At 37.9% G+C, this 16654-nt stretch overlaps 1 protein-coding gene across 3 annotated transcripts in view; it reads right to left on the bottom strand.

Moving 5' to 3' along the window:
* LOC133660470 (aromatic-L-amino-acid decarboxylase-like) overlaps positions 1 to 16654 on the bottom strand; it is a 97645-nt gene that overhangs the window by 52506 nt on the left and 28485 nt on the right. The window contains exons 1-2 of one of the 3 annotated variants that reach the window (XM_062063994.1): positions 8572 to 8687; positions 1307 to 1511 (exon numbers count right to left, since the gene is read on the bottom strand). In XM_062063994.1, coding sequence (XP_061919978.1) covers positions 1307 to 1507 — 201 coding nt within the window. In that variant the 5' untranslated portion in view covers positions 1508 to 1511; positions 8572 to 8687. Of the gene's footprint in view, positions 1 to 1306; positions 1512 to 8571; positions 8688 to 16654 lie in introns of those variants that run through there. The other 2 variants (XM_062063995.1, XM_062063993.1) reach the window with 2 other exon arrangements.

The raw sequence follows: 16654 nt of genomic DNA, 5'->3' as shown, positions 1-16654 counted from the left end.
TCTTTGCTGACGGCAATAATAAAAAACAAAAACAAAAAAATCTAGCAAAATCACTGACAGTTTTTGGACAAATTTGCTCAATGCAGGTGCTGCGGTGTCCTTCCATTTATCGGTTTTGTTTTTTTATTTATTAATTTTTTTCAACTGGAGTGCTGTTCTGTCCGCTAGCCGTCCATAGCGTTTTCCTCGTATGGATTCTTTATTCATCACTCCAAGCAATGTTTGTAAGTTTTACAATATAACTAAAATTGTTTACTATTACTAAACCGTCCCATGTGTGATGTCTGTAGGAGTGCTTTGATGCATATTTTGTACGTGATATCGTAATGTAATGACGTTAGTGTCGTTTGCATTAGCTAATATGCCAACATGTTTACGAGTGTCTGTGTTAGTATTATTAACTTACAACAGCATTCTTTTTGTATTGTTTCAGTTTCACAAATTCCTCAGTAAATTCACCAAAGTGTCACTGTGGACTTATTGAGTCTGTTCAGCTGATTGGAGAGCTTGCTTCTGCAGCTAGTGGGTCCATGACCATGACTTCTGTTTTGTTTGATCAGCTGTTTTATTGCCGTGTTACAGGCACCGATTGGAAACGATTAAAGGTATGTAAATATACATTTACAGAATCTTACAGTGTAAATAACATCATGTCGCAACTTATATTTATGCGGCTTATAGTCCGGTGCGGTAATTAATGGAAATATATTTGTTTTTCTTTTACATTTAGTGGATGTGGCTTATTTCCCGGTAGCACTATAGTATGGAAAATACTCACAAAGTCTGCCATGATTAGTAGTAATTGCTGTTAATGGACATAGCAACCGTTGCTATCCGCTCTGTGAAATCCAATTGTGTCAAAGGAAAAAGTTACGGCAATGCTAAAATGACCAAAATACTGTAAATATTACATGTTATTATTCAAGTTACTACATTACATACATACTTACAGCATGTTTAGAACACGTTGATGGAAAGGATTTTTAGAGTGCTTTATAGGCTAAAAAGGTCAATACACATTAATTGCATTGTTAGCTGCCTCTTGCTAGCAGTCTTTCACTATTTGAAAAGCACCAGAAAGAGAGAAATGTGTCTCCTTGTCTCACATGGGGGATTGTGAATGACAGGAAAATGTTCCAAAAAAAGTGCAGTTCCCCTTTAAGGTTATCAGGGAGTTTACGGTAACACACATACTACCGCACATCCACACACTACTCGCTATCCGCTAGATATAATATTCAAGAACATAACTAACCAAGAATCTAAACATAGAGTGCATCAAACATAAGACATTGGTAAATCTTACCCCTGGCATTATGACTCGTTCCACATCTTTGATGATATCTTCATAGCTCTCTGGTTCCACTGGTGCCTCAGTCGGTATCAAGGTATGGAGATATCCTGGTTCCACATCTGGATAGACTGGTCGCTCTTCCAGGTTCTCCAAATAGTCGGCGACAAAGTCAACCATCTCCTTTCCTCGACGCCGGAACTCTGCTGCGTCCATGCTACTATTTGAGAACAGGCCGGGAAAAAAGCTAATTTTAAATTTTCTTCTGATGGGTTTCTTATCAAAATCTTCTGCACATCAGAGTAGTCTCTCATTTTAACTGAATGGAACTCTGATAATATTTACTAATCTGGTTTGTTGCAGTTGATACATTTGAGGTATTGCTTGAAATGTTTTCCAGCTCATTGTAGCAACAAGGTACTAAACGATCAAAGAAACGGAGACATTGTGACATTTAACCCTATTTTAGGGAAACATGGAGTTACAAGTCACTATCTTATTTTCATGGGATTTTTTTTTTTTTTTAAGGCAAGAACTAAATTTGACTGTTGAATTGCATTGACAATTTGCTAAAATATACATACATTTTAAGACAGAAAGAGCAAAGGCGATGAACAGGAAACACATCTTAGCCTACTGTATATGTGTTATGTATGAATATATGAGTATATGTGACAATTAACCCCAACTAGATTTTTTGTTATGCGAGCACAGGTGTGCCAAACTCGTTTTCATTGAGGGCCAAATCGCAGTTATGGAGGCCATCCGCTTTTAACAGCAAATATTTGCCCATGCATCTGATTATTATATATTTTTTTATGTACACTGTAAGAAAAAACATTTATATTTTATAGTAAAAGAAAGTGGCAACTCAGTCACCAGAATTTTACTGTAAAATGTAAAGTGTTTATTTTTTATTTTTTATACAACATAAATGGAAAAACAGTACCATGTTCAAGTTTCAAGTTTATTCACAATACCATAGAACAATTACAATAGTAGTGAATATCATTTAAAGATGTTGGTAAGTGAAAGGGTCCCCCAAATAAGCGAGAAGAAGCTTTTGACAGGGGGTCCAGAGGACAGTATATACATGGAATGATGAAAAATGGTAGCAAGCATAACAACAACAAAAAAAAAAAAACAACGCTATATGATAAACACAAGATAATAGTACCAAAGCACGGATACACATACACACATACATTCATTCGACTATGCAAAACCCAACAGTAGTCAACCCCACATGAGGCATTAGAGATAGGTGGTTAATAGGTAAGATTTCAGTTTCTTTTTGAAGTTGGAGAATGGATACCGCATCTTGAGGCTCTCATTAAGCCAGTTCCGAATCTTTGGTCCCCTGCATACAACACTTCGAGCGGTACAAGCCAGTAGACGATGTTTACCTGATATCAGATCTAAGTTACGAGTGTTGTGGGCATGCTGGGGATGGTAGATGGGAACCAAGCTACAGAGCCTAAGATTCAGCCTATGAATGACTTGATAGGTTAAACAAGCATTTTGATAAATATTGAACTCTGTCAGTCTTAAGAGATGATAATTATGGAATAGATGTCGAGTGGGGGCATTAAACTTGGACCATGACAAGGCCCGTATGATTTTCTTTTGCATGGATTCTAATTTGTGAAGGTAGGTAGGGAAGGTGTTACACCAGATGACATTACAGTAGTTTAGATGAGGTTCAAAGAGAGCTTTATATAGGGTAAGTAGAGCATAAAGAGGAAGATAATGACGAAGGTGAAAGAACAGGCCAACATATTTGGATAATTTGTTTACCAGATGGCTGTTGTGACATTTGATATTGAGGTATTCGTCAATGATGACCCCCAGGAATTTTGTGGAATACACTCTCTGTATTTCCTGCCCATTGATGTTGATATGGCAGGGCTCAGTATTTGTCCTTTTTTTATTAGAATGAAATAGAATATCATTTGTTTTATTAACATTAAGTGAGAGCTTATTGCATTTGAACCAGGAATCCACTTTCACAAGCTCTGAATTGACAGTTACTTGTAGATCGTGTAGGCTCCTGTGTGAGGTAAACAAATTTGTATCATCAGCAAAAATTATTTTATGAAAAGTTTCGGAGGAGTTTACAAAATCATTTATGTATAGGATAAAAAGGAGAGGCCCCAAGATGGATCCCTGGGGAACCCCATAATTTATGGTCATATAGGGTGAATTGTGATCATTGACGAATACACATTGTTGCCTTCCGTATAGGTAAGAACGAAACCAATCGAGAGGTACCCCTTTGACACCATAGTGATATAGTTTATATAATAAAATCTCAAAGTCTATTGTGTCAAAGGCCTTGGACAGATCCAAAAAAATGCCAATACCACATTTTCCTTCTTCAATACAGTCATTGATCTTTTCCAAGAGATCGAGTATAGCCATACAGGTGGTGCTTTTTTTACGAAAACCATATTGGGAGTGGATAAGGATATCTAGTTTTTCTAGAAAGCCATTCAGTCGGTTATAGACCACTTTCTCAAATATTTTTGAAAATGTTGGTAAAATTGAAATTGGCCTATAATTGTTCATATCGTTTTCATCACCTGATTTAAAAATTGGGATTACTTTTGCCACTTTGGACATTTTGGGTACAATGCCAGCACTAAGTGACATGTTTGTACAGTGACAAAGAGGATTTGTGATCACATTTGCTATGGCTTTCAAGATTTTGCTACATATCCCGTCCACTCCAACTGTATATGATGACTTTAGGCCCATAATGATCGTATGAAGCTCATTGATGTCGGTTGGCTGCATGAAAAAAGAGCTAGGGTAGCTGCCTGATAAAAATTCTTTAAAGGAATACCCTGGAGGTTGACTTATTTTACTAGATAGGTTTTCCCCAATAGAAGCAAAAAACGTATTAAAACTATTGGCAAGATCAGCCCTATTTGACCCTGTATCCGGAACACCATGTTTTAAATTTTGGCAACTAATCTGCCAGTTTTTTAACATGAAAAAAATGTGGTACCATTTTTTCATTTGCAGTAATGCACCGTAAAAACAACAACCGTAGATTTAGCTCAGTAGACAGAAATTTTGGTAGTGGAGTAAAATGCTGTAAAAAATAAACACTCTAAAATCTATTGTCATTTTTACAGTGTACAATTTAATGGATAACTTGCTTCGAAACCATAAGTCAAGCAGATATTTCGGCATTTATTTTTATATAGACAACAATAAAATTATTGTTAAGTATGATAATATTTGTTGCAATATTGGATAATATTAAAGTTGAAAAGGTCTGCAATTCCATGCAGTACATGTTTTTTTCAGTCAAAATGGAAAGAGGCCCTGCGATGAGGTGGCGACTTGTCCAGGGTGTACCCCGCCTTCCGCCCGATTGTAGCTGAGATAGGCTCCAGCGCCCCCCGCGACCCCGAAGGGAATAAGCGGTAGAAAATGGATGGATGGATGGAAAATGGAAAGACTAAATTAATTAATATGAAACGATAATGTACTTAATTGATGCATAGTGTTTCCAAGTGTTCGCGGGCCACATAAAATGATATGGCGATCTGGCACTTTGATTGGAATTTTGCCTATCATTCACAATCATTATGAAAGACATGACAATGGATGGATGCATTCTAAATATTAAATAAATGTAAATAAAAGTCTGCTTACAGTGGAACCATTGGGAGCGCCTCTATTGCGCCCAAAAAATCTAATAAATAACCATTCAAAAAGCGCCAACAATACTCCATTTATATTTCGTGACTTGAATATTAACTAAGTATTAGTGATATTGTTATTATAAGCGCTAACGCAGACAAACAATTTATAGCGTCGCCGTGATCACAAGCTTGTGTGCCAATGTTTACATCATCGAGTGGTCTGTTGCTTTCTCACTTCCTTGCTCCCTGTAAGTTTATTGTAGATCATAAATTATGCATCTCACCTGCACAGAAGAAGTCTGAGTAGGTATTCCGACAAGTTGGCACACTTTGACCATTTAGGACCTGGAAATGGCCAGAACGACACAAAAAGACGCTTGGTCCCCTCCGCTCCTACCCTGTTTCTTCATAAAGATTATGAGACATGCATAGTAAGTGTTTGTTGGCTCACATGAAGTCTGCAGTGAGTAATAATCAGTGAGGAAGAAAAGAAAAAGCGAACGTAGGGATGCCTTTTTTAAATTAGTGCACCACGTATACTTAAAATTATCAAAATACGTAAATGTTATTATAAATGTGCCCGTTACTACGTTACATATATACTTACATCATGTTTATTAAACCTTAAAGGCCTACTGAAATGATTTTTTTTTATTTAAACGGGATAGCAGATCCATTCTATGTGTCATACTTGATCATTTCGCGATATTGCCATATTTTTGCTGAAAGGATTTAGTAGAGAAAATCGACGATAAAGTTCGCAACTTTTGCTCGCTGATAAAAAAGGCCTTGCCTGTACCGGAAGTAGCGTGACGTCACAGGAGCTAGTATTCCTCACAATTCCCCGTTGTTTACAATGGAGCGAGAGAGATTCGGACCGAGAAAGTGACGATTACCCCATTAATTTGAGCGAGGATGAAAGATTCGTAGATGAGAAACGTTACAGTGAAGGACTTGAGAGGCAGTGATGGACGTATCTTTTTTCGCTCTGACCGTAACTTAGGTACAAGCTGGCTCATTGGATTCCACACTCTCTCCTTTTTCTATTGTGTATCACAGATTTGTATTTTAAACCATCTCAGATACTATATCCTCTTGAAAATGAGAGTCGAGAACGCGAAATGGACATTCACAGTGACTGAACATGTAAATACACGATTAATAATATTCAGCTTTGCGAAGCTAAAAAAAAATAGAAGCTAACCTAGCTACGTAGCCAACGTGATAGCATCAGTCTCAAATGCAGATAGAAACTAAATTAAAAAAAACCCTGACTGGATGGATAGATAGAAGATCAATAATACTATTAAACCATGAACATGTAAATACACGATTAATAATATTCAGCTTGGCGAAGCTAAAAAAAATAGAAGCTAACCTAGCTACGTAGCCAACGTGATAGCATCAGTCTCAAATGCAGATAGAAACTAAATTAAAAAAAACCCTGACTGGATGGATAGACAGAAGATCAATAATACTATTAAACCATGAACATGTAAATACACGATTAATAATATTCAGCTTGGCGAAGCTAAAGAAATAGAAGCTAACCTAGCTACGTAGCCAATGTGATAGCATCAGTCTCAAATGCAGATAGAAACTAAATAAAAAAAAAACCTGACTGGATGGATAGACAGAAGATCAATAATACTATTAAACCATGAACATGTAAATACACGATTAATAATATTCCGCTTGGCGAAGCTAAAGAAATAGAAGCTAACCTAGCTACGTAGCCAATGTGATAGCATCAGTCTCAAATGCAGATAGAAACTAAATTAAAAAAAAACCTGACTGGATGGATAGACAGAAGATCAATAATACTATTAAACCATGAACATGTAAATACACGATTAATAATATTCCGCTTGGCAAAGCTAAAAAAACAGAAGCTAACCTAGCTACGTAGCCAACGTGATAGCATCAGTCTCAAATGCAGATAGAAACTAAATAAAATAAAAACCTGACTGGATGGATAGACAGAAGATCAATAATACTATTAAACCATGAACATGTAAATACACGATTAATAATATTCAGCTTGGCGAAGCCAAAAAAACAGAAGCTAACTTAGATGCGGCGGCGGGTGTTGTACGCTTTTGACGACACCCCGGCCGCCATCAGAGTCGGCAAGAAACATATATTTCCCCAAAGTTACGTACGTGACATGCACATATCGACACGCACGTACGGGCAAGCGATCAAATGTTTGGAAGCCAAAGCTAGACTCAACGTAGTGCGTCTGCTATCCTGCTCAAAACACAACACAACCTCCTGGTGTTGGTGTTGCTGTAGTCCACCGCTCCACCGATCGCACCTACAACTTTCTTATTTGCAGTCTCCATTGTCCATTAAACAAATTGCAAAAGATTCACCAACACAGATGTCCAGAATACTGTGGAATTTTGTCGAAGAAAACAAGAGGCTTTTCTATCGGGTCCGACGGGGTCCAACCACTTCCGTTGCTTTTGTGACGTCACGCGCATAAATCATATCCAAATGAGTTTTTCAACCGGAAGTGTGTCAGGAATTTTAAAATTGCACTTTATAAGTTAACCCGGCCGTATTGGCATGTGTTGCAATGTTAAGATTTCATCATTGATATATAAACTATCAGACTGCGTGGTTGGTAGTAGTGGGTTTCAGTAGGCCTTTAAGGGAGGTGTTTGGATGGTTTATAAGGGCTTTATAGGCGGAATTGCGTGGCACCTATAGGCTCCATTGTAAGCGGACTTTTGATCGCATTTATTCAATATTTAGAATGCATTATAAAAAATAAAAAAAACATCCATCGTCATGTCTTTGGTAATGATTGTGAATGTTAGGCAAAATTACAAAAAAAGTGCAGTTCCCCTTTAAGCTTGACACGTGTGTGAACATAAGAGCTAACAACAATTCTAACTATAGCTTTCTTTTCACACTTTTAAGTGTAAGAATTGTTTCGTTGTCAAAAAAATTAACCCTTGAAGAAAAAAAACGAAAGGCTCAATATTTACTGACGTATTTAGAATTGGACAAGAAAAATACAACAACTCCTCTTAACTCAAATTCACCCCATTTTTATTCTCGAGAAGACTATAAAGGTGAGCTCCGATGCAGACCACAGTTAGATGGCGAGATATAATAAGTGTGACAACCAACCCCGTTAACCCCAACATTAGATTGTGAGTGTATCATTTCCATCAAGTGTATCAACACTTTCTGTCTGTGGCCTCTACAGGTGTCACACAAATCACAAATACTGGATAAATATTGTGAAACGACCTCATCCTTCAGACATTTTGCTCACACATTTTACCTGTCATGTTTTTAGACGTTTGAACTGCCCCTTGTCTCCATTTCTTGAAAGATTCAAAGAGGAAAAACTGTACTAGAAATGTGAAAACATTGACAAAGCTACATGAAAGCGGAGATGCGACAACCAACACCAACACTGACATAAACATCCAGACGTACTATTGCCTACTATAAACAGCAGCACATGAACATTGACCGTTGCTCGGCACTAAAATCTTATCGTGCAACAAGTGTTTCACCCTTTCTCCACTTAAGAGGCTGTGTCATTATCCTTACACTAATCTGAAATAGGATTATGCATGTGTGCGTGCATGTGTGAATACTCACGTTTCCCGATGAGAGTGTGAAAAGTGATGTATTTTGGATATTTTCCTCTTTTGTAGCGTTCACTAACAGATGAATAAACAGAAGTGTGTATGTAAATGTGTGTGTGTGTGTGTGTATGTGTGCACACGGGGAAAGCGGCATTCTCTCCTTTTATCTTGCCAGTGTCCACTCCCCCCCTCAACCCCCCCAGTGGATCAGCCAATAGGAGGGCTCACACGTTGACTGGGCTGAATCAAAAGCAGATCCTGGAGCAGCCACTTTGTTCACCTTTAAACTGTACACAGCATCCTTTAGGTACACATAATTTGGCAAACTGTCACACAGAGCAAAGTCATGAGCAGAGTAAAGAAGACGACACAGGTTGACATTTACTGCTCTGTTCTGTGGTCTTTGAGTCAAGGACATAGAAAAAAATACTATTTGATGTTTCATTCTTAAAGGGCACTGGAAATATAACGACACAATAAGACATTTTGCTCCATGGTAACCTTCGACATTTTGTCCAGTCCTTCCAGGAACTCGGAATGTCATGATTAAGCAAATTCACGCAAATTATATCAATTATCAGTGGCCTTGTGGTTAGAGTGTCCGTCCTGAGATCGGTAGGTCGTGAGTTCAAACCCCAGCCGAGTCATACTAAAGACTATAAAAATGGGACCCGTTGCCTCCCTGCTTGGCACTCAGCATCAAGGGTTGGAATTGGGGGTTAAATCACCAAAATGATTCCCGAGTGCAGGGCAGCACGGTGGAAGAGGGGTTAGTGCGTCTGCCTCACAATACGAAGGTCCTGAGTAGTCGTGAGTTCAATCCCCGCCTTGGGATCTTTCTGTGTGGAGTTTGCATGTTCTCCACGTGACTGCGTGGGTTCCCTCCGGGTACTCTGGCTTCCTCCCACCTCCAAAGACATGCACCTGGGGATAGGTTGATTGGCAACACTAAATTGGCCCTAGTGTGTGAATGTGAGTGTGAATGTTGTCTGTCTATCTGTGTTGGCCCTGCGATGAGGTGGCGACTTGTCCAGGGTGTACCCCGCCTTCCGCCCGATTGTAGCTGAGATAGGCTCCAGCGCCCCCCGCGACCCTGAGGGGAATAAGCGGTAGAAAATGGATGGATGGATGGATGGATGGATGGATGGATTCCCAAGTGCCATCGCTGCTGCTCACTGCTCTCCTCACCTCCCAGTGGGGTGAACACGGGGATGGGTCAAATGCGGAGGATACTTTTCACCACACCTACTGTGTGTGTGAGACTATCATTGGGACTTTAAACTTTAACCTTCAACATTTTTTCCAGTCCTTCCAGGAACTCGCAATGTCATCATTAAGCAAATTCACGCAAATTCAATCAATTATGCACAACTTTTTCCCAATGCAACTTCCCCGCGCATTTCAGCCAAACTGTGAGCGACGCTCAAACGCAAACGTCATCCGTCCAATCTAAACTTACGTTTTCTTTTTTTTGTGTGCATGTCGATGAAGTAGGGACAGTAAAGTGTAAATAGAATATGCAATTCCGGTAGAAATGGCGTGTGAATGGTGTATGTAGGTTGCTTCTCTTTCTTCCCCTCCATTTTTCTGCATTCTTTCGTATCTCAAGTTATCATTACGTATATGTATTGTTGCATTTGAACAATTGTATTGTTGATAATAAAGGTAAAGTATTGGTATTGTTCATTTTCAATAGCGCTATTTCTATTGGTATTTGTATTGCTCCATTTCTAGTGTAATAATGCTCATTTTCATTTCTGTATTTTTTTTTTTTTCGCTAACTCCTTATTTGCTATTACTTTTACCATCATATTTGTACATGTCGTATTTGCCGATGTTGCTCTATTGTGGTTGTTGTTGTTGTGTTTGCTGTTGTTGTTTTTGTCTCTCTGTCTAATCCCCCTCTTGTCCCCACAATTCCCCCCTCTGTCTTCCTTTTTTTCTCTTTCTATCCCCTCCTGCTCCGGCCCGGCTGCACCAAATGATAATATAAATACATTTAATAAAGTCAAATACAAATAAGGCAACAAGAGAAGTATCCTACACTTCTCTTTTGTAAAGTAAATCTGAACAGCCGATATGGGCATCTACATTAACTATATTATTTGCCTGAGAAGCTGGACAGGACAAAAAAAAAAAAATGGCGTGTGAATGGCATATGTCAGGGGTGTCAAACTCATTTTAGATCCCGGGCCACATGGAGAAAAATCTACTCTCAAGTGGGCCAGACTGGTAAAATCACGGCACGATAACTTAAAAATAAAGACAACTTCAGATTATTTTCCTTGTTTAAAAAAAGAACAAGCACATTCTGAAATTGTAGAAATCCTAATGTTGGTTTTTTTTTTACACTTACATGTTGCGGTTAATATTATTCTATCTTTATTTGTCGTTATTTGTATTTTCTGAATAAATTATATGATAATGTTAATCAGTCAACTCATTGGTGTTAATTTCCAATCTATCAAGATAAGAAAATTATATCCAAATGAAATTACAGTATGTTATTTATGTAGTTTGATCATTTTCCTCGACTGATGTACTAACATCATGTGGTTTCATTTTTTTTACATATGTACGTATGTGCACAAGCCGCGGATATGCTTGAGTGGAACTAAAATGCTTGAATGTCCAGGGTGAGTGGAGTGTGTGGATGTTGGAACGGTTCAATCCGGACGAGAAATGTGGGCTATGAAGAGGTTTGTGTATTGCCCATTCATTTTCAATGGCGGAAAGTTCCTGGTAATTCCTGGTAATCAGGGGATATTTGGGAAACCGGAAAGACTCTGGCTTGAATGTCCATGGTGAGTGAAATGTGTAGATGATGGAACAGTTCAAATCAGGTGTGAAATGTGGGAGGTGTGCAAATTTGAAAATTGTCCCATTCATTTTCATTGGGAAAGTGCTAATAACAATATCATTGTTTACATCCAGAGCAGCCATCTTAGAAACAAACTCGGGGGTGAAAATAATGCTCCAACTTTCTGAGTCGTAAATCTAGTTCTAATTCTAGTTGAAATTCCAACTCGGGACTCATAAATTCCGACTTCCCAGCACAAATGGAACGTACCATTACGCTTTGTCCCATTTACCTCGGAAGTTGGACGTTGGAGCAGGTAATGTCATCACAGCAGAGTTGTGAGCCTTACAGTTACGATGTCGAGAATCAAGATCCACGAAAGCTATTTTCACGCTTGTCTTGTCTGTCTCTCTTTGCAACCTTCAAACACAGTGGGTGAAGAAAAAACAAAGATGCTATTGCTAGCGATGTAGAACGTACTGTACATACCACATGAAATAAGCCATCTTTGAAACAAATTTGTGAGAATGCTCCGACTTTCTGAGTCGGAAATCCGGCCTCTAGGGGCGTTCTAGTTGAAATTCCGACTAGGAACTCGGAAATTCCGACTTCCCAGCACAAAGGGAACGCACCATTAATTCTGGTTCCTGTCTACAGTGCTAAACCTTTTGGGTAATGTCGTCATGTATAAACATTTACTTCCGAGTTTACACTACTTGTATATTTATTTTACATTTATTTATTCAGGATAATCTCTCGTTGCCTCTCATTTACCAACTAAAACTAGTGCTATGGATCGCTCTCAACAGTTAAAAACTTCTCTTAACGTGGTAGGATAAATGTGTTTAAACATAAATTAATTTTAAGATTGAAAAAGACTTTTCAAGCGTAAAACATACATGGAAAATGTCTGACAGAGCAGACAGCGGACAATAAGATTGGGGTATGTCGTGTCTTCAATGGGAAAATATGCTAGTGTCTCTTGTTTTCATGTTAGCATTTAAGCTAGCGAGCTGGCGCCAGTCAGTCTGTGAGTTTATCAAAGTGCACTTATCAAACACGTTTTTTTGATCATTTTAATCCAAAAAGATAATACCAGAGGTGTGGACTCGAGTCACATGACTTGGACTCGAGTCAGACTCGAGTCATGAATTTGATGTCTTTAGACTCGACTTGACAAAATGTAAGGAGACTTGCAACTCGACTTAGACTTTAACATTAATGACTTGTGACTAGGGTGACCAGGTGTCCGGATTTAGGCCGGACAGTCCGGATTTTTAATGCCCTGTCCGGCGTCCGGCGCAGCATCAAGCCGGACACGTATTTGTCCTCCTTTTTGAGGCACTAGGCTTGAAGAGCGGAGTTTTTTCATCTTTGCTGGGCTGCAGCGCAATAGCCAATCATAGACCGTAAAAAAATGCCCCCAACGCAGTAACATATCAAATGATTGGCTAAGATCGGTGTCGGATACAAATCTGCTTATCATTGGTTAAAAAGGTAAACAAGGGTCCATGTGCTGCTGCGGCATGACATTGACAGAAAGTTAGCATCATGCCAAAACGCAAGACCTCGTTTAATTCTGAATGGATAAAAGAGCACGGATTTATAACGAAAAGCAGTCGAGACTCATTCCATGGCTTCTGCACACTTTGTCGATGTGATGTCGATGTAAGTAGTCAGGGGAAAGCTGCAATTGAACGGCATGCGGGTACGGATAAACATAAAAGTAATAAACGTGCGGCAGGTACCTCTTCAATGAGGACATTTTTTCGTGAAGTTTCGTCGCCCCTGGATGACAAGATAACCGCTGCAAGGGGCTGTTGATCCTGAGCTGCTACAGAGGGTGAATGTGGAGTTTGCTTAAAGACTGGTCAGCTGCGCACACACACAGACACTGAAGACAAGTCCCCAAAAGACTGAATCACTTTAGAACTGCTATGCTTTTTGAGCAGTTGAATGTTTTCTTGTTTGTTTGTTTGTTACAATCTCCTTTGTTGTTTATATAAAAGGTTATTCAGGCTTTTTTAAAAAGCATTTTTTTAAATTATATATGTTACCTGTTAATTGTTGTTTACATTTAAGTCCACACATGTTATGCTTTGTGGCACTCTGCACTTGAAAAGATTCATCTCAGTGGTCACTTTTTGAACACCACAATGTATTGAATAAATACAAATACTGTTAACAAACACTTGACTATAATATTTTTTCCTATTCAGCCACACAAAAATCATCTTTAAACCACTCAAAATTGTACTATAAATAAGAGTATACCAGAGTCCTATGCACACCATAGTAATTTATTGATATGCCGCATAATGTCCTCCTTTTTGGTGTCATATGCCGCATAATGTCCTTTTTGGTGTCATGGAAATGGTCACCCTACTTGTGACTTCACTTGGACTTGAGCCTTTTGACTTGACATGACTTGCTATTTTCCCCAAAACCCAAAGATTAAAAAGTTATTCAGGAGCGCTCCGTATCTTTCATTTTGTACGTGTGTGTCTGTCAGCGTGTTGTTCCTGTCAGTACAACATCCAATCAAATTAGATCCACGTTGTTTTCATCCCACAGCATTCATCCAATCAAATTGCAGGACAACCAACGAAGAAGAGCTGTCAAACAATGCGCCAGTGAGGAAAAAATATGCCAGAGATAGTTTCATTCGGGTATTAAAACTACGACTTGGTCAACAAAAAACGAATTGCCGTATGCAAAACATGCGGTTCGAAGATTACAGACGGAGACGCAACAACTTCCAACTTCGTTCGAGATTTGAAGTTGCACAAAGAACGGTAGATTTTGAATGTAAGCTAACGTTTATTGGCTAAGTAACGTAACTTTTATTTGCTGTGTAGTTAAATCAGTGAGGCTGTAAACTCACTGCTAACGTTATAACCATAGACATCTTCTAAGTGTATGCATCATCGAGCGCTACTACCTACTGGCGCTGACGAGACGCGGGGCCGCCATCTTGGAGTGGTGATCCGCTCCACTTAGTGCAATACATTTGGCAGGAGCAATGAACTGTCAGCACATTTAATTCATCTTACCTCACTGAATACCACTGATTTTCACACGTTTTTTTGTCATACGTGTAGCTATGATAAAGGACACATGTTTTGGCGTGTTTTATTATTCATAGTTTGCTTAACAGTAATAGAATATTCTTATATGCTATAAGTGACCAGACGTCCGAGATCAAAACTGGGAATATAATCCCAGATAAGGGGGGAAAAAACGGTCAGCTATTATTAAGTTCAAGAAACAATATGATTAGGTTATATATACATGCGTATATCCTACATCAGGGGTCACCAACGCGGTGCCCGCGGGCACCAGGTAGCCCGTTAGGACCAGATGAGTAGCCCGCTGGCCTGTTCTAAAAATAGCTCAAATAGCAGCACTTAAAGAGCTGCCTCTATTTTTTAAATGTTATTTATTTACTAGCAAGCTGGTCTCTCTTTGCCTGACATTTTTAATTCTAAGAGAGACAAAACTCAAATAGAATTTGAAAATCCAAGAAAATATTTTAAAGACTTGGTCTTCACTTGTTTAAATAAATTATTTAATGTTTTACTTTGCTTCTTATAACTTTCAGAAAGACAATTTTAGAGAAAAAATAAAACCTTAAAAATTATTTTAGGATTTTTAAACACATATACCTTTTTACCTTTTAAATTCCTTCCTCTTCTTTCCTGACAATTTAAATCAATGTTCAGGTAAATTTATTTTTATTGTAAAGAATAATAAATACTTTTTAATTTAATTCTTCATTTTAGCTTCTGTTTTTTCCACGAAGAATATTTGTGTAATATTTCTTCAAACTTATGATTAAAATTCAAAAAAATTATTCTGGCAAATCTAGAAAATCTGTAGAATCAAATTTAAATCTTATTTCAAAGTCTTTTGAATTTCTTTTAAAATTTTTGTTCTGGAAAATGTAGAAGAAATAATGATTTGGCTTTGTTTGGTCCAATTTGTTATATATTCTAACAAAGTGTAGATTGGATTTTAACCTTTTCAAAACATGTCATCAAAATTTTAAAATTAATCTTAATCAGGAAAAATTACTAATGATGTTCCATAAATTATTTTTTTAATTTTTTCAAAAAAGATTCGAATTAGCTAGTTTTTCTCTTCTTTTTTTCGGTTGAATTTTGAATTTTAAAGAGTCGAAATTGAAGATAAACTATGTTTCAAAATTAATTGTCTTTTTTTTCGTGTTTTCTCCTCTTTTAAACCGATTAATTAAGTGTAAATATCATTAATTATTAATAATAACATAGAGTTAAAGGTAAATTGAGCAAATTGGCTATTTCTGGCAATTTATTTAAGTGTATCAAACTGGTAGCCCTTCGCATTAATCAGTACCCAAGAAGTAGCTCTTGGTTTCAAAAAGGTTGGTGACCCCTGTCCTACATAAACAATGTATGAATACATTAGATATCTATATATTTTAGGGACCTATAGACTGTATCTCTGTTGCTGCAGCAGCAGAGAGTTTATTCTGTCTTGACACTTTGTATTGATATTTTGTATTACATTCTTCCCTTAAATGATAATGTGTACGGTGATTGTTTTATATGTATTTTTTATGTATTTTGCTTTGGATAAAAGCGTCTGCCAAATACGTAAACATAAACATATATAAACACCTGAAAGTCTTTATATCAGCTAAACCCACCAATCTGTTTCACTGGATTCAGAATAAAACCAAATTTTGTTTTACCCAACAATGTTAATATTTGAATATTGTAACTTGAAGACTTATTCCTGGTTACAATTATACTGTTAAGAAAGTATTGTCTTATACTTTGCCTGAAATGAGAATGCATCATAATCTGTGGCGGCTGGTGAATTTTGTTTTAGGTGGGGCAGAAAGTTTGTAAACCAAACCAATGCAGGGGGTCATCCTCCCCCAGAAGATTTCTTTGTGACTTTCACATACAAATATTGAAGATCTTTGCTCCTTCTCAACTCTGTGGTAATATTATTTTCACAAAATACAAGCAATAGTACGTTAATGTTAAATCTTACTTGTGAAAGTAATCCCCCGATTCCTATTTTCAACAGTCTGCTCATTTGAGCAGGAAAACGCTGAACACCAGCCCGGCATCTTTGTTTTCTATCTGTCAACTGTCAGTTTAAGCTGCTCGCCGGCTCCTCATCACTTCAAGATGGCGGCCGAATGTCTCGCGTCACAGCAGCCAATGCTGCGTCTACTTATAAGATGTCTATGGTTATAACGTCATTGCAAACACGGCAATCTGTTGCGTCCACTGCAGTTCGCTAC

This window comes from Entelurus aequoreus, linkage group LG11, assembly GCF_033978785.1.
Source record: "Entelurus aequoreus isolate RoL-2023_Sb linkage group LG11, RoL_Eaeq_v1.1, whole genome shotgun sequence".
In the NCBI taxonomy this organism is placed as follows: domain Eukaryota; kingdom Metazoa; phylum Chordata; class Actinopteri; order Syngnathiformes; family Syngnathidae; genus Entelurus; species Entelurus aequoreus.
Note: the sequence above shows the minus strand (reverse complement) of the source record. Positions and strands in the feature narration are given on the sequence as shown.